Below are 22347 nucleotides of genomic sequence, written 5' to 3' on the forward strand. Positions count from 1 at the left end.
TGAAGAGTAAATGGGTGGCGATTGCAAGGAACGCAAAGGTTCTTGTCAACATCTTTACACAATACATATCTGTTCAAAGCAACTTCACGGTACATATATACATACAAGATTTAGTGTTTGAGGTTTTATCCTGAGCCCTTGTTGTTGCGCACGTGAAAAAGGCCGGTTTTCATTGCATTTAAGGGAATATTCGCCACCCAAGAAAGAGTAAGGAGGAAAGACCGTAGTTTTTGCCACCATGAGTGTTTCCGCTGCCAAGAGGTCGTTGGACCTCGTTTCTTCAAATTCGCTAGCGCAATCCGACGATTCGGTGTCTCGCCATGACGAGATGGAGAATGACCACACACATGATGATATGCATGATAATGATGACAGCGATCAACCAAGGAGGAAGGGCAGTAAGACGAGCAAGAAGCAAGATTTAGACCCAGAAACCAAGTTGAAGAGAACTGCTCAGAATAGAGCTGCCCAGAGAGCCTTTAGAGAGCGGAAGGAGCGAAAGATGAAGGAGTTGGAGAAGAAGGTGCACAGTTTAGAGAGTATTCAGCAAGAAAATGAAGTGGAGGCCACTTTCTTAAGGGACCAGCTGGTCACGCTTGTTGGCGAACTGAAAAAATATAGACCAGAAACAAGAAACGACTCAAAAGTCCTTGAATATCTTGCAAGGCGAGATCCTAATTTACACTCACCAAATTTCAACACTAAAAATAACAGCGAGTCAATTGTAACCCCTAACGATGATATACAGAAAAACGTCAAACAAAAAATGAATTTCACTTTTCAGTATCCGCTTGATAATGATGATAATGACGCTAAAAATATGGAAAAGCAATTACCGTCGCCAAATGATCCGAACCATTCAGCCCGCGTGCCCATAGCGCAAACGCAAAAGAAATTAAGCGATGCGACAGATTCCTCATCGGCTACCTTGGACTCCTTCTCAAATAATAACGATGCTCTGAATATTACCCCAAACTCCTCTTCTTCGATCGATTGGCTAGATAATGTGATGTATACGAATAGACTTGCAACAGGCGGTGACCAGAAAAATGCGAGTAATGAAAGCAAGAGTAAACCCAAAGGTGTTGACAGTAACATGTTTTCCAATGATTTTAACTTTGAGAATCAGTTCGATGAACAAGTTTCGGAATTTTGTTCGAAAATGAACCAAGCTTGTGGTACGAAGCAGTGCCCGATTCCCAAAAAACCAGTAGTTCAATTAGACAAAGAGGTTTTTACTTCGTCTTCCGTATTAAGTGCAAATTCTCCGGTTTTAACAAATACTTGGGATTCTCATTCCAATGTTGCCACCAACACCCCTGCTAATATTACTACTAATGGAAGTTCGTTTTCAAGCTTTGGTCAGCCAGGGTTCGATCTCACTACTAATCTTTATGCTACCAATGATAATCACACTGACAACAGTGACAACAATAAAACTAATAATTACAACGACATACTTCCATTCATATCCGAATCCCCCTTCGATATGAATCAAGTGACTAATTTTTTCAGTCCAGGATCAAACAACACCACTAACGCAAATATTACTAATAATCATAACCCAAGTCTCCAGCAAAGTACTAAAGACGACATACCTTTTATCAACACAAGTCTGGCTTTCCCAGACGATAATCCAACTAATATTCAATTACAGCCTTTGTCACAATCACAACATCAGAACAAGTTCGATTATGACATGTTCTTCAGGGATTCTTCAAAGGAAGGTAACAATTTATTTGAAGAATTCTTAGAAGATGATGATGATGATAATGATGATGACGATAATGATGGTGAAGCCGTGAATGCATCGGATGATGAATCAAACCTTATCAAGAACAAACTAATTAACGAAGAACCACAACTGCAAAATCAATGTCCCCTATCAACACCAAAAAATGGAAGTGGAGCTCTAAAGAACCAAAATGGCAGTAATAGAGAGGACGTTAACGAAAACGATAGCGATGTTGTTCCATCGAAGGAAGGATCTTTACTAAGGTGTTCGGAAATTTGGGATAGAATAACGACACATCCAAAATACTCTGATATTGACGTCGACGGTTTATGTTCTGAACTGATGGCAAAGGCAAAGTGTTCCGAAAGAGGGGTCGTCATCAATGCAGAAGACGTTCAGCAGGCTTTAAATAAGCATATGAACTAAAAGCGGAGTTTTCACGACAAATTGTGTAAGCAGAAGAACTTTTTTATATTATTTCACATCTGAATTCTTTTTTTTTTGTATTTATGTAAAAAATACGACAAGCCCTTAGTTATTATCTTAATTGTTTTTCCAGGATGATAAATCTATGATTTTAGTTAATCTCCAGCACATGTAAACTTTTTAGTTCATTGTCAACAGCTACAGAATAAGTAAAAGCAATATTGATAATAATGATTATGATTATAGTACAAATATATATATATATGTGGTAAGATATTCCTTTACATGATGGCACAACGTTGAGATTTATCCATATCTGTAGAGCCATTGCTTTTATTATTCCTAAACCTGGTCATCTTAAATTTCCAACGTTTTCTATCCTTATTATTACCATTGGTATGATTGTCTATACCACTTAAAGACTTTAATAAAGTGGGTAATGGTAAACTTTTGGATCTTTCCACTGCACTCATAGCATTAATGGAACTTTTGATTTTTTTTAGTTCGTTCCTAGAATTGATTTCATTGTTACCTTTAGGGTTACGTTTGTAAGAATTTTTATTCTTTAACAAATGACTAAAATTTGACGTAACTGTGTTAGAGTTTGACAATTGGGTCATTGGATATGGATCAACCGCTGAAATTTTATCCCCGTATTCCTTTAGATTATCTGATTCGTTACTGTTACTTTTATTAATCTTAGTGACAGAATTGTGTCTATTGAACGCCCACTCTCCGATACTATTAACAGTTCTTATAGAACGATGGGCTGTAGTGACGTTAGATGCCATTCTAGTTGGCAAATACATTTGTGGACCTGACTGTTCTGACAATGAAGCATCGTCACCACTATCGTCATCATCGATGTATTCGTCATAGTCGTCATCGAATGTAGTTGGGAAATATTGTTGTGGGTCGTTAGATAATGATAATTCTGAATTTAGAGGTTCTTCCTTCGTTACATCTACATCGTTGTGTTGTTGGGTTAAATTTTTATGCTCCTCTTCTATTTGTTGTGGACCTGAATCTGTTACGATAACCATTGTATAGAGCAGAATCTTGGGGAATGATCTCTTGATATCGAGCAAGTCTTGAAGTGTTAAAATTTGTAAATTATTCATTGAAAATTTTGAATCGTACAATAGCCAATCATCAGTAACGCTTGCCACTGTAGGTTCATTATTTGATTGTCTAATTGCGGTGAAAATCTCCTTCGTATCTGGATTTTGGATTAAAATAGATTGCAAGACTAGCCTAAAGTATCCTAACGAATCGCAGATTGAGATCGATGGTAGAATGGATAATACAGAGTAGTCTGAAGAAGAGATATCCTCATCATCATCGACCTCCTCCTCATCTTCCTCTCCCGATAAATAATCTTGAGCTTCATAATTATCTCCAACCAAATGGTCTTCTTCCTCTGGAGTAGTGGAATTAGTTACGTTTTCTATTGAGCTGGTTATGCTTGATAATTCAGAAATATAGGTAGCATTGGTATGATCAACATCTCCACGTCCCAAACTACCACGACTACCGGTGCTAAAATGATAGCGAACAATGCTGCTGTCACTGCTACTACTGCAATTGGTGTAGCTAACAGAACTTTCTACACTCGAGCTTGTTTCTTCAAAGCTTTCATCATCAGAGCCATTTGAGTTCTGGTCTTCATCGTCTTTATCCTCACGCCTTGCCGTGGTTAAACTCAGATCTTGTCCGGGATATGTTGATGATACGTCTTCGCCAGCAAAACTATCTATCGATACTATCTCGGAATGCGATGGGTTATAATCCTCATTAGTATACGATGGGAAAATTTTTGGTACTTTATTTGCCTTTGACGCTAGTGTCCGTGGATGGGAAAAGTTCAGTACTATTGAACTGGCTGCGTCGTCCCCTGCATCCTCTTCTTCATTTTCATTTTCATTTTCATTATTCTGGGGCATATTGTTATCGTCTTTGTTGTTACATTCAGCTGGCGTGAGACTTGAATCAGCCGTATCTGTATATGTTAAAGTCTTTGTGTTTGTATTGGTTCGTGCAGTCATTGAATTCTGTGTATTTGTATCTAACAATTGATTATCTAAAGTGTTTGTTTTTAATTGCGCATTTGATGGCTTTGATGAAGATGCTGTGGAAGCATGTATTAAATGTCTGTTATTATTGTTATTATTCGAAGACTTCGGATTTTTTTGAACTTGCCAACTCGTACTTGCAAATTCTAAAAAAGAGGGATCTTGGAAATTGTTAAGATAGTCCGTTAATAAGTAGTGGTTTTCATGATTATAACAATGAGAGTGAGTCAATTTTGAAATTTGAATATGTTCTAACTTTTCTAGATGGAAGTAATCTTTAAGAAAAATTTCTAATATGGAAATATCTTCATGAACATTCTCAGGTATGGAAACCAATAAAATCTTCTTGTTTGGTCTAATCGAAGTGTTGTTATCGCCATAAAAATGACTATTTAGAAATCTTTTTAATAAAGTATACTTTAGTTGATTACCTATGAGTTCCTCGAAATCACCCAATCTTAGATTCGTTAGATACCACGACCATAAACCATTATCATCATTATCAAAATAGTCACCAACTCTAACAGACTTTTGCATTATTTTGAAATGGCAGAATGCTCTTTTAGTGGCTATGTGTGAACCGTCTTCTCAACAGCTGAAGGATGAGAGCGAAAGTTGATGAGGGTATTTTGGAAATACTCTTGGTAATGTGCTTTGCACTTAGATTTCTCGCTTCTTTCTCCCTTCACGTTCCTAGGCTGTATAAGAGGGGTTTATCTGGTCCTGCCAAGTTAAAGAATTTGAGATTTGAAGATGTTTATCTATCTTGCAATAGAAAAACTACCATATAAAAAAAAAGCTATAGAAAAAAAAGCAATGGGAAAAAAAAGAGTAAGAATCCCAACATCTAGGGATGAAGTTGATATAAAGATTGAAAGTAAATACGTTCAGAGGTTCACAATGCAAGTAAAGTCGCTGCACTAGCATCGTAGCAGACGGAGTGCGATAGAGACGATACTGACTGAGCACATAACGTAAGCTCCTCAGCCCCGCGCAAGGAACGGTGTGAAAAACAGTTAACGAATCGCCACATCCCATTTACGTAAAAGATGCTGTGAAACCTTGACAAAATGGCTTGGATGTGAAGTCTCAGAATGCGAAAAATGCAAACAAAAAGCAGACAGTAGAAATGCCAGAGGTAAAAAATGCTGTTGCCGATCCGAAAAAGGCTGTAGACTAAAAAAGAGGTACGCGAACAGAACAAAATTGCCGCATTTTTGTTTTCTTCGTGCGGCAAATATGAGCCTAATAAAAAACTGAGACTTACTATGAATAAGAAAAAAATTTCAAAAATATAACGACAACTGCAGGATTTGAACCTGCGCGGGCAGAGCCCAAAAGATTTCTAATCTTTCGCCTTAACCACTCGGCCAAGTTGCCTTGGTAATTAAAATATATTTCTCTATGTGTGCAAGTATACAGTATTGGAGGCCACTATATAGAATACTCTATTCCATGGTGTATTGATTTCAATTGTTGATAATTAGCTAGTTTAGTAAGTTGTAATAATTAAGAATAAGCAGTTCTTTCTTATTATTATATAAGAGAGGTATATAAAACACACGCTGATTGGTTATACGAAACCCAATGGTCCAAGTATAATTCATAACATTTGATAATAAGTTCTCAGGAATAATTTATCTTCTTATGTACTAATTTTTGATCAATTAATAGGTCTTTATACTCGTCTTCATTAAGTATGTTTGTTTCAGATCAACATAATTAATATCATATTAAAGAATGTTCGAGATCGCCTGTTTTGACATAAAGAATGATATGTCCAAGATCACCTTATTCCAACATCAATCGTACGCAGGTAGCTTGAACATACAACGCATTCAAGCATTGACCCAATTTATCGTGCGTTCAACGTCAAAAAAAGTAAACTTCTATATGTTTTTTGCTGTGAAAGGTTTTCCTGCTTTGGTTTCTTAGCCTTTTTTTTTATTTCAAATTTTCAGATGAGATGAGCTACAACAGCAACAAATCTCCCAAATTTTACCAGAATATTTTACGCTCCCGCTAATATAAGCCAGGTAGGGGATAATGTCTGTAGAATTCATAGTCAGTGATACGAAATTGTTAAAATCGATAAAGGTCAAGTTAGAGAATCAAGGCCTTTTCGTTAAACCCATTTATTCCGATAATAATGCAAAAGTCATTAAATCTTCTATCAGTGATCCAAATCATCCATTAGTAATCGAAATTGGCAATGTAGCAGGTGTCGAAGCTCGGGTTTGTGGAGACGATAACTTTGAACATAACGCAGGGAATTTAGGACACAGTAGCAACATAAATAGCATGATGGAATTTACAAAAGGTTTCTTAAGAAATCGCATTAAGGATGATGAAGTTTTTTTATCTTGTCTACTAGATCATCTACCCTTGAAATACACCATATACCCGCCAATGGTTCTGTTCAATAATTCTACTGTAAGGTCATTCAATCATCCAGTCTGGCAAGAAGCATTCCAAAAAGAATATGTTGATTCAAATGAGTTCTATAGCAAGCTATTATGTTTCTTATCGCCTAAAAATCCTCACGATAATGCGGATTCCCATTTTAAAGATCGATTTTTGACCCACTTGGCTATAAATAATCCTATCATTGAGACAGATATACTGCGGAGGCCATTCAATATCCAACCGCTATATGGGGAACTAATAGATAAAGATGCTCTTAATGATGATGACGATACACTATGGGAAAATCCTAGCCAAGAACAATTGGGCTCAAGTATATGGTGTAAAGTTATACAAAACGGTATAACCCAAATTTGGTCACCAGTTTTCACCATGTTTAGTAGAGGGAATATCAAGGAAAAGAAAAGAATTCTCGCCACTTTTCCGGATATTTCCAATAACGATGTGGTTGATTTATATGCGGGTATAGGTTATTTCACTTTTAGTTACTTGACAAAGGGTGCCAGGGCCCTTTTTGCGTTTGAATTGAACCCTTGGAGTGTAGAAGGGTTAAAGCGCGGATTAAAGGCAAATGGATTCCACAAGAGTGGAAACTGTCATGTTTATCAAGAGTCTAATGAAATGTGTATTCAAAGGATATCTGAATTTCAAGCTCAGCATCCAGATTTTGAGTTACGTATTAGACATATTAATCTGGGTCTCTTGCCCTCTAGTAGACAAGGGTGGCCATTAGCGCTTAAGTTGATTCATTTACAGGGAGCTTCCTCGACCACAGTGACGATGCATATACATGAAAATGTACATATAAATGCCATTAGAGATGGAAGCTTTGAAAGCAACACCATAGCAGAGCTTGAAAGTTTTAATGAATCAATTTCATCGAATGAAAACTCTGATATAAAACTCCACTTTGTAAATTCTAAGCTTGAGCGGATAAAGACTTTTGCACCAGATGTTTGGCATATATGCTTTGATGTTGATATTCTGGTGAGTACATAAATAAATTAATAAATATATTAATAGTATAAACGGATGAAAATCATAATAGAAGATGATTGACCCCCTTTTCCAACTTTTTTTCCATTTTAACCTTTCAAACAATCAAACCATGTGGAACAACTTCAATGGAATATCCATCGGGATCCTTTAAAAAGGCAATGTTCTTCATTTTGCCCTGGTTATATTTAGGAGACCACTGAATCTTATCGCCATATTTGATTTCAATTTCTTCACAAAGGGCGCCAGCATCATCACAACTTACGCAAATGTGGCCATAACCTTGTGGTTCGGAATTACCGTTATGGTACTGGAAATTTGGGTCATCCTCTGTCCCCCAGTTATGAGTCAGTTCCAATACACTTTCGCATGAAAAAACACTGTCTCCCTTTGGAACACCGTAGCCCAAGAAATATAAGGTGAATTTGGCATTTTCGTGCTCGCTGGTTCTCAGCAATTTCATTCCCAAAACATTTTGGTAGAACTCCAAAGATCTGGTTGGGTTCTTAACACGGACCATAGTATGGTTAAATTTGCTACCAACCGAGCCCTTCGGATATTCTTGTCCCTCTCTGGAATACGTAATCAACTCAATCCAGTATCCATCGGGGTCCAGTGCGAAGGCAATGTCCTTCTGTCTCCCATCAGAGAGTCTCTTCTTGAATTTGACACCTTGAGATTCTAACTCTTCGCAAGTCGTATTGATGTCAGAGACAGAAAAACAGATATGGCCGAATCCACGGTGTGGTTCCTCATTCCCATTGTTGATCTTAAAGCTTGAGTCCTTCTCACTGCCCCAATTGTGAGTCAGTTCCAACATACCGTGTGCACTGAAAACGTCAGGTTCGCCGTTCTTGTTTTTAGATATGTCGTTTTTAGGAAAGCTTAAGAAATACAAGCTGAACTTCGCTTCTTCAAAATCCTTTCTACTTAATAACTTCATACCAAAGTGCTTAGTATAAAACTCCACGGTTTTTGCCGGATCCTTAACCCTTAAACATGTATGGTTTAGTAAGAGAGTTGGGTCGTTCAAAGCTTTTTCGATCTTAATTGGATAATAACTGCTATCACTGGACATTGTTGGTTTATGGCTGATTGTGTATTTCTCAGTTTGATATAAGAGAAGCATGGAAATCTTTTTCCGGTTTTTTTTACCTCCCCATTTATAATTGTCATTAAAGATGTGGGGGATACGGAATATCAACTATTACGAGGGAGGCCCTACCGGTACTAAAGAAAGCTGCATTATGATGCAGTTTAAGGATCATTCTCATGTCCATGGCTCACTGAACTGACTAGTTTGCTGCCCCTTGATTGGGGCCTAGGCTAGATTATGTATGAGTGAGTACTGTTAGAATATTGAAAAACAAGGAAGGGTGCTCCAAAATAAAGGGATGGAAAAGTTTTATAGTTTCTTCAGGGGCCCTCCTTCTTCAAGAACATAATTGATATTTAGATCGAAGGATGCGTCCAATCGGAAACACTTGTGGTACATCCAATTTCAAAATCTGGTTTCTTTTTTTTCATGTTTTGTTCCTAAACATTGTCCTTCCATTGCTTTACCATGATCTGAATCATTACCAACTTAAACCATACTCTTCTGAAAACACCGCCAGTCGCTAAATATATATATATGCGTATACCAAGCAGTAGGTAAGGCGCAGCACTGTTTCAAATCCCACTGCAGTATACATGACTATATATATACACATATATACATTAATATACACATAATATAAGAGTAAGGAAAGTTTATATCTGACGTTTTTCTTCGTTCAGCTTTACCGCTGGCCGAGAATTTTGGCTTTGGGATTTATAAGTAAAGGGATTATCCTATTGTCAACTCTCCGCAGGATACATCCATGGACCAGCTGAGGATGTCCGATAATGTCAATTTACCATCTGCCAACGCTACTGAACCCGTTGATTAACGCTATATTTAACTGCCCTGAACCAGACAAATCGCCGTTGAAGAAGCTTTTCGCTAATTTGCAAACCCGTAGGTTTATTCTTCTGGCGCCTCCTTCCCACCTCCTGTTGAACTATCACGATGTTAAAACTAAACTGCCATTACATGAGCTTTGTTATAATGCTGATTTTATCAACTCCCACATATTGTTAACTACTGAGAACTCTTATATAAACACGACTTTACGAGACGATCATTACGAAACTTTAGATGGTAAGACTGTAGTTATTCAATGGAAAAATAATGTCATTCACACTTTGAATGGATTCTCTCTCAGGCGAAGACTTAAAATTTTGGATACGAAAATATTACCCAATTTCAATGACTACTTTGAAGGGGCTGAATATTTCGCTATATTATATATAGATCAGCCTCTAGGTTGCGAATTTGTTCCTAACGACTACTTGCACTGTTTCAATAGTTATGAGGAAAGTCCAAAACTTGCACGCAATGCACCCAACTTGCTAATGGATACTTCCCAACTAGAAAGATCATCATTTGAGAATATATTACATATTCATCCGGCTTGGTTAACACAACTGGGTCAATTGTTTTCCAATTACAGAAGAGTTGCTCCTAATGACGATCCTTCGAAGAAAATGTTTGAAGAACTTGTAGAACAAGCATTTGATGGAATGAAATCTGACTCACTTTTCAAAAACTTTTCTAACCTTTATGATCTCATACACGACTATTTTGAGCTGAATCTTTATGAAGACATTTGGTCCAGACTTACAATACATTTCAAAGGCTATGAAGTAGATACTGATAACTGCGAATATTTTTCAGTAAACCAGCTATTAACAGATTTTTACTCAAAAGACTTTGACAGCTTTAAGCTAAGTGACATCACTTTTATTGAAAGGCACGTTAGTGCAGCGTCCAAGAATTTTCAAAAATTGACTTTAAGCCATTCCTACGCAGAAAAATCTAAGATATTAGTTGAGACTTTACAACAACTATCAGGAACCAGTGACATAAGCTCCCAACAATCGGATCTGTCAAATGGTTTCAATAATCTGACAATGGATGCGGACACCCTAATAAGCCTTTTCGTACTTGTTGTTTGCAGAAGCGAACAAAAGCACTTAAGAAGCCATCTTTACTACCTACAAAATTTTTCGAATAACTCCTCCTCATCAAAATTCGGAATTTTGGGGTATGCTATCTCTACACTAGAGGCTGTGGTTTGCTATTTTGAAAACTTCAACAAAAATACTAATAACGTGGCAAAGGCCAATTTATTGTGCAAAAAAACCAGAGACCTATTAGACAAATTGTCATGTGAAAACCCCACAAACGAAGTAAATGATCTAGCATCATACAAGGATATCTTGGCATACAGGAATGAGCAAGGACAATCCATCTTATCTATATGTATAACCAATAAGAAAAACGACATTTTATTAGATGTCCTTTCTGAATATGAAACACTTTTTCCAATAGAGGACATTTTGGAAGATGAAACTATTGACGGTTCCACGCTACTCATAGACTCAATCAAAGCAGGGAATATCGAGGCTACAAAAATTCTTATCAGGATTTTGCTGTTTAATTGCACTGATGAAGAATTGGTTACGTATATTAACAAAACGGATAAATATGCGCGTTGTGTAGCACATTACCTAACTCATGAAATGGATATACTCAAAAGCATTGGAAGCTATATAAATTGGAAGCAAAAAAACTCCAGTGGGCAAACACCTTTATTTTCTATATTTAGAAGTTACGATCAACCAAATTATGAAGAAATGGTGAAGGTGGCCTTCAATATTGCAAATTCTTGGTATCAAAACCACAACAGTTCATTTGGTTATTCAGATCATACAGACAACAAAGGCAATAGCTTACTACATGTTTTGAAGACAGACGTGTCAATTCTTTTGCAACTAGCTAAGTTGAATATCAACGGAGAAAACTACAAGGGTTTAACTCCATTGATGGTATACGTCAAGTACAAAAGGATAAGCAATATTGACGCTATTACAAAAGATCATAGATTAATACTAGAGAAGGTTCAAAACTCCACTTTCTTTACTTGTTTTGATTATGCAAAGGATCGTTTGGTACTGAGCAAGATAGGAGAAAGAGGAGCAAATGATTCAATTTTCGGATTGATTTATCTTCATACTCTTCGGTATCATAATTTAAATGCTACAGTGAATGTGACATCTGTTTCAAATACAGAGGAGCCTTTCGTAACAACTGTTATCAATATGAAAACAATTCAAGGTTTGCTACGTTCAATCTTGAAGGACAATCCATTTACGTTTTTACCAATAGATAATTATATCGATGGAATTTCGCATTTAAACCGATCTGATATGACAATAATAGGGAAAGCAGATGTCAGATCCCTACTGCACAAATTAACTAACTGCTTCAACGTGCTTCTCTTCTTAAAGAAAGTTCCAGAAAATTTATTCACCGACGAAGCCTCTGTTTTGTACTGGATGCGTATAAACACTTCCAGAAGAAATCAGAAATCGCCCAGTAAAGAAAATCCCAAAACAATGGAACCAGAGGAAATTAATATGATACAGAGCTTTTTACGTTTCAATTTTGATGAAATATTGTCATTCAAAGCGAGCCTGAATATTTTGAGAAAGATCTTAATATTCCTTAGCTTAAAATCTAGTGACTTTGAAGACGCTTATGCCAGCCTTCTGAAAATGGGTAGGAAGGTCACCAATGCCAAAGCTGCCGATGCTTTTACAACGAGCATAACAAATAATAAAATGTTTAGCGATTTGTCGCTAGATGAATTGCTGGAGCATGTGCGATTTTTGGAAGAATGTACCGTTCAGCTATTCAAATCCATCCAGACAATACTGTTTGATAGAATCCCAAACTGGTGGAAACATTACGGTGAACTCTTGAGTTTGCACAAAAACTACCGGAAGGCATTTCCTAGTACAGTTAAACCAAAAAGTACGGCTGGTACCGCTAGTCATATTCCACTTGGCGGTTTTATTGAAACCAAACGCGAACAGTCAGAGCAGCGGCTGTCTGTTCAAATCAAGGCTTCTTCAAAAATCCTCAAAGAACTTGGAAGTGAGATATTTTCTGCTCATGAAAAGTTGGCTGAAGAGTTAAGCAATTACATGGAATTCAGGAAAGCATGTCTGGATCAACGTACTATTGTAGCATTTGCTATAAAAAACATCAGCGTTCTCCAAGAATGTATATAAGCTTGCATAAATATCTCGATATATCATTCAGGTCATCCCATTTATAGATTTTTTTCTCCTAAGGACTTAGCAAGTATAAAAACCTCAGACTATTGTGATTTTATTTCCCATAAACAGTCAACGTGAGTTAAAGGAGAACAACGGCTTATAGGCGTTTAACTCAACATACCTGGTGTGACAGAATGGCTTTAAAAGCCTTTCGATTTATAGAGCGGGTAATGCTCGAATCTCGCGCCATTAGTTTTCGCTTTGACTTACAGAAGAGGAGTTTCCTTTTATTAATCTGTACCTTTATCTAGCAGATGGAATAGTGGGCATCCACGCAAAAGAACCGCATTGGAAGTTACCAACAAACAAGACGAACAAGTCTATCCAGTCAACTTTTTACTTGCATAGAATTCCTTCTATAATCAAAAACCAATAACTGATKTCTTCTAGAAAAAAGAATATTCTGAAAGTGATCATCTTAGGTGACTCTGGCGTCGGGAAGACCTCCTTAATGCATCGTTATGTCAATGATAAGTATTCTCAACAGTATAAAGCAACAATTGGAGCAGATTTTTTAACAAAGGAAGTGACAGTTGATGGTGATAAAGTGGCCACTATGCAAGTTTGGGATACTGCTGGACAGGAACGTTTCCAATCACTGGGTGTTGCCTTCTATAGAGGCGCAGATTGTTGCGTTTTAGTCTACGATGTGACCAATGCCAGCTCGTTTGAAAACATCAAGTCTTGGCGGGATGAATTTTTAGTGCATGCCAATGTAAATTCACCAGAAACATTTCCATTTGTCATACTGGGAAACAAAATTGATGCTGAGGAATCCAAAAAAGTTGTATCAGAAAAGTCTGCTCAAGAACTTGCCAAGTCATTGGGAGATATTCCTTTGTTCTTGACCAGTGCCAAAAACGCCATTAACGTGGATACCGCCTTTGAAGAAATTGCAAGAAGCGCCCTACAACAAAATCAAGCTGATACAGAAGCTTTTGAAGATGACTATAATGATGCCATTAATATCCGCCTCGATGGAGAGAATAATTCTTGTAGCTGTTAAACTGTCTGCTGCTTAGTAGAGCTTTCTAGCGTGTATATTTTTATATATCATATCTTTAGAAATTAATAACAAAAAAAAACAAAACTCCCATTCTACGAATTCCTGATACTTTCATATATAGAATATCTAAAACTCGAATTATTCGATTTGAGTACACGTACCAACAAAGCTTTAAAAACGACCATCTACAGTTGAGAATAATGTACCAAATTTATTACTTATTCCCTTCCCTCCTTATCACATGACTTTTTTCTGTATATATGTATTTATTGTTTAAGTTTTTAAAATTATGGTAAAAAAACTTTTAAAAATTTATTACTCAAAAGAAAAGGTTTTGATCTCCGAACATATAATACTGTTTGTCTTTGAAGTACATGCGAAAAAAATTCGGGCGCATGCTGCTCCTCATGGTAGTTCCGAAACTAGGTTAATAAAGGATAAGTGTATTGAATTGAAGAATTCGTTTATCGAGTGTTTGAGTAGCCTGTAGTTAACGCCTAAAACCGTAGGCTGGCTGTGTATGCTATCAATGATGCTAAAGGAGTCGGTTTTTTTTTTAATATTCTTAACCGTTTGTACATGAGATAGCTCCACTTCTATAGCACTGTCTAGTGGTGACAAGCTATGCTTTGGAGAAAGTTAGATCAGGACAAGCCTCAACTGTGGGCCCATTCACCATTCTTTTATTCAAAGCTGCAAAAACTTGTAAGCTTCAAACGGCCGATAGTAACTCCATTGTAAGAAATATCAGACTAGCTGATATTATACAGTAAGTACGCGCTCCAGATAGAAGAGCTAACTTTTAAAAATCTTGAAAGTTTAAATCATCAATAAATAAGGTAATGATGTTTTGTTTATGAGCTTTGTCCCGTATAGTGCCAAAAGCATGAGTGAAACTTTGTTATCGTGGAATGTATCGAATTTATAACAAGATATTGCTTTAAATGAAAAAAAAAGCTTAGCGATAATTTATACAGCAGTAGGCTTAAAAGTGGAAGGGAGGGCCACAAGTAAAATATAAGCGGCTTCTACGCCCACTGGGCGCCTTGCTATACAGCCAATTTTTTTTGCAAGCTATGTACATGTCAGACGGCAGCAATGGTTTTATTGATAGAACTTTTCCGAACCCGCAGTTTTGAAAGTCATCACATATTTGTTAAAGCCTTCATAAGAAAGAGTGTACCTGAGTAAAGGGCTGTTTAATTGCAAAGAGACATTTATAAAGGGGTATTAATGCTAAGGGGTAATTATTATATATTATTTTCGTAATGGACAAGATAATATATTTGATTATATATTAGTTATTACGAAGGCCCAATCAATGGACTAGTAAAAAAATTTCGTGTGTGTATTTTATTATTACTTCAGTCTACGGTAACAATTGTAGATTTTTGCTTCAAACCTTCCTTTATTAATGTTAACTTTTCTCTAAAATTACTTTCGGGATATCCTGGAATTTCACCATATTTCAACACTTCAACCAAAGGATATGTAGTGCTCTCATGAGATGGAGAGATGTAGGTGACTAATTTCCCTCCATCGGAAATTGCCATTTTGTGATGATCTTTAAAGTTAAATTGAAAAGTACCATCACTTAATTCAAACATGACGAACGGTTTGTACCTTGTATATCTTCTCAAAAACACGTCGTCTTTATGATATTCTTCTCTACCAAAAGTGGAAACACGACTTAAATTAGCCTTCATGTATTTGGCAAAGAAATCGACTACTTCTAAATGTCTGCTTAGCTCGCGTGGTTTTTCACTCAGTAAATAGTGGCTTGCTACCCAACCCTCTCTATCATCATAACTAATATACCAGAATTCTTCCGCATCTGCCAATCGGAGGACTGTCGTACCGTTATTGAATAAGACGCCAATATCCTCCGTTGATAACTGATAAGAAAAACCGTGTTTGTTGGAGTAGTCAACCCATTTGGTAACTATCATTGGATGTTTGATTTTGGGCAGTCTTGATTTCGGAAGACCTCCCATTTTGTATTGAGCTTCTGCCTCTACAATACCATTCAAGGTAAGATGGCACTCACTGGCTAGTATTCTTAGAGAGATTTCTGATTTAATCACATTAGTCGATGTGGCTATTAACTCTTTTCTTAGAACGGCTTGTTGTGCTCTGCGTATTCTTGCTTCACGGGCCAAATCATTTAATCTTCTTTGAGCTTCTATATCAACAACTTCTTTATATTTTTGTTTGGTCCCGCCAGGGGATAAGGAGTGAGGTAAAAATGGTCTATTTTGTTGATATTCTTCTAATTTGTCAATACTAGATTTGATTGACGATATATAGTCCCTCTTTTGACGTTGGCTTTTATCGCTACTCATGGCTTCCAATAATAGAGATTTTTCCATACAGTCTTTGAAATTAATTAGTGATTGCTCTTCTGGAATATTGTCGAAATTCGATGCCTCGGACATAACTGTTGAAGGTATGGATGGTGGAAAAGTTCCTCTAAACCATACGTAATCCATGATTTCTGTCAAAGAGGGCCTTTCTATTGGATCTAAAGATAAAATATCTCTTATTAAAATTTTACCTTCGTCTGAAATTGGCTTATCTTTGGGAAAAGAAAAATCACGACATTTAATCCTTTCATAAATAGTGTTTACGTCTCTTGCTTGGAATGGAGGCTTACCAATCAACAAAGCATAAAGCATAACCCCTAAAGACCAGATATCTACTTCAAATGAATGTCCGGAATGTTTCCCCATTAGCACTTCTGGAGCAATGTAGTTAGGTGTACCACATATAGTATATTTACGTTCACTTTCGTTTGCCAACACAGCTGCTAAACCGAAATCACCGATCTTTAAATTGTAATTTGAATCGAAGAAGATATTACCAAGCTTTAAATCTCTATGTATAACTCTTCGTGAATGCATATATTTGATTGCACCACATATTTGTGTGGTGAAAAATCTAACTTCTGGTTCTGTTAAAACTTTTCTTCTCTTCAATAGTTCCATTAATGACCCATTGGGGCATATTTCCAATAAAATATAAACATTGCTATCATCTTCAAAACAATCAACGAATTGAACGATATTAGGATGAGCCATACTTTTATGAATTTGAATCTCTGATAAAAGTTTCTTCCTTGTCTTTTCCGATTTTATTGAAGCTTTAGCAACTGTTTTGGCAGCGAATATTTCACCAGAGTCATCTTTGATTTGGAAACAACGAGCAAAGCCACCTTCACCAAGAAAATGACCTCTATGGTAGTCCTTACCTCTTGTTTTAATTAGTGAAGGTGGGGTTTTGCATAGTGCAGATAACTTCTCTCTCTTCTTTTTTTGTGCTGGTTGGTGATGATTGTCATTATTTGGATCCAGCCTCTTTGTTTGCTTTAAGTGATTTTCTTTGCCTGCGAGGTCTGGAGCATTCCCTTTAATTGGGGTGTGAACTAGTTTAGAACGGGTATTCAATTGTTTGTCATTGATAGCTTTAAGAGGACCCAACGACATATTAAATGGACTTGATCTTACTCTGTTGTGTTTGCCCACGCCTATGATTCAATTTCTTTACGAATAACGAGTGGAAGCGATTACCGATAAAAAGAAATTGGGTATATATATAAAAAGTGTAGAAGAGATGAAGTTTTTGTGTACAAAAAGATAATTTCAGGCTTAACTATTCAAACTTGGTTATGCGGTTTAACTTTTTTGTCTTTTCTTTTTCTCAAGTTTACTTAAAAGCTAATGTATTATTATGCCACAAAATTGAAGAAAAAATGAAAAATGGAGAAAAACAGAATTTGGATTTTGACACAAAAGCTTATTGTTTTTTGAAACAACCGCTTATACTGGATTCACTCTATCGACTACGTTATACGTTATCTATATTGAATCAAGTAGCACAAGAAAGAAGGGTTTGAGTTATGCCTTGTTCAAAGGATATACATTCAAAGATCATCCCAGGTCCTCGAGATATTTATTTGTTCTATATTTTGAAATTCCTTTATTGGGTTTGTTTTGTTTTGACCCGTTTAGGAAAGTCCTTGAAAGCAAGAAAAAATTCCGGCCGGGTGATCCATCAATAGATCGCTGCGCGGGTAACGATATCTGCTTTAATGATTCCTTACTCAACTGCTAAAGGTTTAGGCAGGTATTCCGAAGGTACAGGCAGCATTTGCCCAAACTTGCGTTAATAAATTTTCCCGGGTATTACCGGTAGTACTGGCTTCCAAAAATTGTTGGGCTTGCTTTCCCTCAACTCTCTCTCCCGCTTCTCATTCCAGATATTTCTAGCACTTTTACTGCGCTGGAGATTATAAATGGGTCATCTTCATTTTCCGAGATTCGGCTATATGATATGGCTCTTTTTACGGCAAACGCCACCTTTAAACAAAGTATAAAACAGAAGCGCTTTTTCGTCCCACCGCAATCTCCGCGATCTATATAAACTAAGCACTCGTTGAGTTTGCATTTATTCTTAAGAAGAAAACAAACCCCAGAGTGAGAAGGAAACAAACAACAAGCAAAAGAAGTCAACCAATCAAACATGGCGCGTTCAAGAGGATCATCTAGATCTATGTCTAGACCAAGACAAACCCAAACCAGATCCGCCTCCACGATGGCGGCCCCAGCTCACCCACAACAGCAACCAAATGCTTACTCACACCCTCCTGCTACGAGTTCGCAGACAAAGCAACCAGGTATGTTTGCGCAAATGGCATCTACTGCCGCCGGTGTTGCCGTTGGTAGTACCATCGGCCACACTCTAGGTGCCGGTATTACGGGGATGTTTTCCGGATCCGGATCCGAAACCGCTCCTGTTGAGCAACAACAACAAAATATGAGCAACGCCTCAGGTCAGACCCAGATGGACCAACAGATGGGAAGAACCTGCGAGTTAGACGCAAGAAACTTTACACGTTGTTTGGATGAAAATAATGGAAACTTTCAAATTTGTGATTTTTACTTGCAGCAACTAAAAGCCTGCCAGGAAGCTGCACGTCAGTATTAAAGCTGAGAGTTCAAAAGGATTAGAAAATATTCACTAAGTCGTACATTCGGAAAAATCGTATTATCCAAGCCATATTTCAGCCTTTTTCTTTGGAGTTTCAAACGGAATCTGCGTACCTTGCGGGGAAAAAGGGGAAAAATTTAAGGAAATAAAACAGACCAAAGATTCCGCCATTTATACGGACATTGATCTGTTTTATGTATATGTAAATAACTCTATAAACTAAACCATTCGATGTACTGATTTCATAATCTCCTGCTGTCGCTGCGCTGCACGGTGTGGCTGACATTTCCGAAATAAAACCTCAACATTGCAGGGTAATGCACTGCCTTTGGAGGGTTTGTTTATTTACTTTGTTCATGCTCTTCTTCGAGACTAGTGATTCGCATTCTTGTTTAAGGCACATACAAATGAAAAGAGCTGAGCTTCTAAGGTAAGAGCTATGTCGTTGTCTTTGTTCAGCAAGTTTGTTTTACAGAAATCACCAGGCAGACCGACGCTGGGGCTAGGACGGTTCATATCTTTGCCGTATACTTCATTGCTTAAACGGCCCGATGCYCCCAGTTTATATGCACATAGATATGTACATAGTACACAAACGAAAAGCCATTTAAACTTTATATTAAACAATAATGATATGATTTCTTTCCAAAAATTTACAGTGAAAATACTAAAGGAGCAGTGCAAATCAAGGGGGTTAAAGTTATCTGGTCGCAAGTCCGATCTATTACAAAGACTTATCACATATGATTCCCGTTCACATATGAGAAGTAACGCAAAACCACAGAATGAACCCCCCAGGAGTCTATTTGTAGACAAACCAATAAAAGTTAATAGTACATTGCTCAGTRAAAAAATCCCTAAAATAATTGACAAAAAGCATTTCTCCATGCAGAAAGTATCTAATGTCCAGTCTCCTTGCGAAGTTCATCAACATTTTCAGGATGCAAACTTACAATTAAGAGATAGGATTTTTTTAATAGGATTTGTTATGGTATCGTGTCTTTGGTGGAACCTCGAAGCTCAGGAATCTAAACCTACCATTGATCACTAATAACAAAATACTCACACTGTAATTACTAGAATTGTATATTCTTCATAATCTATTTTTCGAAACAAAGAAATTCTTTACTTCGCATCTTCATCAGTTGCCGTCTATTTAGGTCATCTCGTCATTGCCGTCGTTTTCGGCTAAAGTAGGCGCTGTTACGAACATGCCAAAAAAAAAAAATAAAGACGAAAAATGCTAAGGAAACAGGGTGGAATCACCGAGTCTACAAGAGGAGTAGTTGTAAAGGCAACCAAAAAAATTAGCAATCAGATTTGAATTCCAAAAAGCATAATTCAAAGAAAAAAATAATGGACAACTACGAAGATGCTGACCCCTGGAATGCCAACTCGAATGCGTGGAAAAAGGACGATGATTCCATTGCCCCTACCACGAATGGTGATCCTGCTTTCAGAAGGATCTCCAGCGAGTTTAACACCTTGAATTTGTCAACATCTCTAGACACAAACGACGAAGATGACGGATTTTTGCCGGCTAATGATGTACTAGAAGAAAGCATATGGGATGATAATAGAAGTCATGCTCTAAATGGAGCCGGCACAAACCAAACCTCCACGATAAGCGCTAATGAAACGGTTATAAACCAGAATGATCCCGAGCATTTAGATCGAGACGATACCGACAATGACCTATTCGATTGGACCAGCAAGATCAGAAAGACGTATAGACCTTTGAATGCCGATATTATTATCATTGAAGAGATCCCTGAGAGGGAGGGTTTACTATTTAAGCACGCTAACTATTTAGTAAAACATTTAATCACTCTACCAAGTAGCTCGCCTTCTGAAGATCGTACTGTAGTAAGAAGATATTCCGATTTTCTTTGGCTGAGAGAAATTTTACTAAAAAGATATCCTTTTAGAATGATTCCTGAGCTGCCTCCAAAAAGAATTGGATCACAAAACGCAGACCAGATTTTTTTGAAGAAAAGAAGAATAGGACTGTCAAGATTTATCAATTTAGTAATGAAGCATCCTAAATTAAATAATGATGATTTAGTGTTAACATTTTTAACCGTACGCACTGACTTAACAAGTTGGAGAAAACAAGCAACTTACGACACTTCAAATGAATTTACTGATAAAAAGATATCTTCAGAATTCATGAAAATGTGGAAAAAAGAGTTTGCCGAACAATGGAATCAAGCGGCATCTTGCATTGATACCTCGATGGAATTATGGTACAGAATCACACTGCTCTTAGAAAGACACGAAAAAAGGACAATGCAAATGGTTCACGAAAGAAACTTTTTTGAGACACTAGTAGATAACTTTAGCGAAGTAACTCCAAAGCTGTATCCAGTGCAGCAAAACAGTACCATATTGGGTATTAATAATAGCTTTGGTATAATTAAAAAACATCTAGAAACTACGAGCGACATCTGCAAACAAGAAATGGAAGAAGTATCAGGGATGTTGTCCCCTAAATTCAGAATCTTTACTGACATCTTACTTTCTTTGAGAAGTTTGTTTGAAAGATATAAAATTATGGCCGCAAATAACGTAGTTCAATTACAAAGACATGTTGAAGTAAACAAAGAGAAGTTAGAATCAATGAAAGGAAAGCCAGATCTTAGCGGAGCAGAATATGATAGAGTAAGAAAGATTATACAGAAAGACAGAAGAAGCATAATAGAGCAATCTAATAGAGCCTGGCTGATTAGGCAGTGTATTTTGGAGGAATTTACGATCTTCCAAGAAACTCAATTCTTGATAACACGTGCCTTCCAAGACTGGGCGAAATTGAATTCTAACTATGCCGGTCTTAAACTCAATGAGTGGGAAAAGTTAGTTAAAAACACTTTGGATATGCCTATTTCTCGTGAGTAAATTAATCCTGCGGAACTGACCGGCAGCTAACTTATTGATATTATCTTTGACCATTAACTCAAACGATAGACCGGGGGTCTCAAGGGAGTCCTAATTGATGTGGTACATTTATAAGAACCGATAAGTAGATTAAGCAGATTTATGTACTCCATGAAGCCGAACGGTTTTGCTCAATGCCATCCAAAATATACGCGTATTGTTATGGATTTTTTTTTCCGCTACCGGTTAATCAACATTATCTAACATTTTCGATGACAAATATTAATATATTGATGTTTACTTCCCTTAAGTGTAGTGCCCACGCAAGCATAATTTGGGGCGCATAAGTCTTGAGTACACGAACTTTTTCTCTTAGTTCAAGCAGGGTCAACAAAAAAGCATATGTGTTATTGAACCGTAGTTAAAAAATAAATAGATGCTTCGAAAATCGACTGATTTGGTACCATATTACATACATAATTGACGATGCCGTGAATTCTGTTGATATCAGTTCTTGGTTGATGCATATGTCGTCACAAATGATCTTGAACTGAAAAGTGGATGAACTATGCTTTAATAAACGGAAGGTAATTTGTATACATATGACAGTTGAAATTAAA

The 22347-nt window shown here is 36.9% G+C and overlaps 10 protein-coding genes and 1 non-coding gene across 11 annotated transcripts; 7 read left to right on the forward strand and 4 right to left on the reverse strand.

Annotated features, from left to right (window-relative positions):
* Positions 1-238: 238 nt before the first annotated feature.
* On the forward strand, positions 239-2161 carry YAP1 (DNA-binding transcription factor YAP1; the record flags this gene model as incomplete). The annotated part of the gene is made up of 1 exon (XM_018367125.1): positions 239-2161. One exon carries the CDS (start codon positions 239-241, stop codon positions 2159-2161), a length of 1923 nt encoding a protein of 640 aa, XP_018220059.1.
* Positions 2162-2442: 281 nt separating this feature from the next.
* Positions 2443-4770, reverse strand: GIS4 (Gis4p; the record flags this gene model as incomplete). Its single annotated transcript, XM_018367126.1, has 1 exon — positions 2443-4770. The coding sequence occupies one exon, from the start codon at positions 4768-4770 to the stop codon at positions 2443-2445; it is 2328 nt and encodes a 775-aa protein (XP_018220060.1).
* Positions 4771-5531: 761 nt separating this feature from the next.
* DI49_4084 lies at positions 5532-5613 on the reverse strand. The gene has a single exon. It is a non-coding gene; the product is annotated as a tRNA-Ser (tRNA).
* A 666-nt stretch (positions 5614-6279) lies between these two features.
* TRM12 (tRNA(Phe) (4-demethylwyosine(37)-C(7)) aminocarboxypropyltransferase) lies at positions 6280-7656 on the forward strand (the record flags this gene model as incomplete). Its single annotated transcript, XM_018367127.1, has 1 exon — positions 6280-7656. The coding sequence occupies one exon, from the start codon at positions 6280-6282 to the stop codon at positions 7654-7656; it is 1377 nt and encodes a 458-aa protein (XP_018220061.1).
* A 94-nt stretch (positions 7657-7750) lies between these two features.
* Positions 7751-8782, reverse strand: GLO1 (lactoylglutathione lyase GLO1; the record flags this gene model as incomplete). The annotated part of the gene is made up of 1 exon (XM_018367128.1): positions 7751-8782. The coding sequence occupies one exon, from the start codon at positions 8780-8782 to the stop codon at positions 7751-7753; it is 1032 nt and encodes a 343-aa protein (XP_018220062.1).
* A 758-nt stretch (positions 8783-9540) lies between these two features.
* On the forward strand, positions 9541-12813 carry DI49_4087 (uncharacterized protein; the record flags this gene model as incomplete). Its single annotated transcript, XM_018367129.1, has 1 exon — positions 9541-12813. One exon carries the CDS (start codon positions 9541-9543, stop codon positions 12811-12813), a length of 3273 nt encoding a protein of 1090 aa, XP_018220063.1.
* Positions 12814-13312: 499 nt separating this feature from the next.
* Positions 13313-13867, forward strand: YPT7 (Rab family GTPase YPT7; the record flags this gene model as incomplete). The annotated part of the gene is made up of 1 exon (XM_018367130.1): positions 13313-13867. The coding sequence occupies one exon, from the start codon at positions 13313-13315 to the stop codon at positions 13865-13867; it is 555 nt and encodes a 184-aa protein (XP_018220064.1).
* Positions 13868-15231: 1364 nt separating this feature from the next.
* Positions 15232-17349, reverse strand: CDC5 (polo kinase CDC5; the record flags this gene model as incomplete). Its single annotated transcript, XM_018367131.1, has 1 exon — positions 15232-17349. One exon carries the CDS (start codon positions 17347-17349, stop codon positions 15232-15234), a length of 2118 nt encoding a protein of 705 aa, XP_018220065.1.
* Positions 17350-18385: 1036 nt separating this feature from the next.
* On the forward strand, positions 18386-18850 carry MIX17 (Mix17p; the record flags this gene model as incomplete). The annotated part of the gene is made up of 1 exon (XM_018367132.1): positions 18386-18850. The coding sequence occupies one exon, from the start codon at positions 18386-18388 to the stop codon at positions 18848-18850; it is 465 nt and encodes a 154-aa protein (XP_018220066.1).
* Positions 18851-19292: 442 nt separating this feature from the next.
* On the forward strand, positions 19293-19904 carry AIM34 (Aim34p; the record flags this gene model as incomplete). Its single annotated transcript, XM_018367133.1, has 1 exon — positions 19293-19904. The coding sequence occupies one exon, from the start codon at positions 19293-19295 to the stop codon at positions 19902-19904; it is 612 nt and encodes a 203-aa protein (XP_018220067.1).
* Positions 19905-20209: 305 nt separating this feature from the next.
* MVP1 (Mvp1p) lies at positions 20210-21748 on the forward strand (the record flags this gene model as incomplete). Its single annotated transcript, XM_018367134.1, has 1 exon — positions 20210-21748. The coding sequence occupies one exon, from the start codon at positions 20210-20212 to the stop codon at positions 21746-21748; it is 1539 nt and encodes a 512-aa protein (XP_018220068.1).
* Positions 21749-22347: the final 599 nt, after the last annotated feature.

Source organism: Saccharomyces eubayanus, chromosome XIII (assembly GCF_001298625.1).
Source record: "Saccharomyces eubayanus strain FM1318 chromosome XIII, whole genome shotgun sequence".
Taxonomy (NCBI): Eukaryota; Fungi; Ascomycota; class Saccharomycetes; order Saccharomycetales; family Saccharomycetaceae; genus Saccharomyces; species Saccharomyces eubayanus.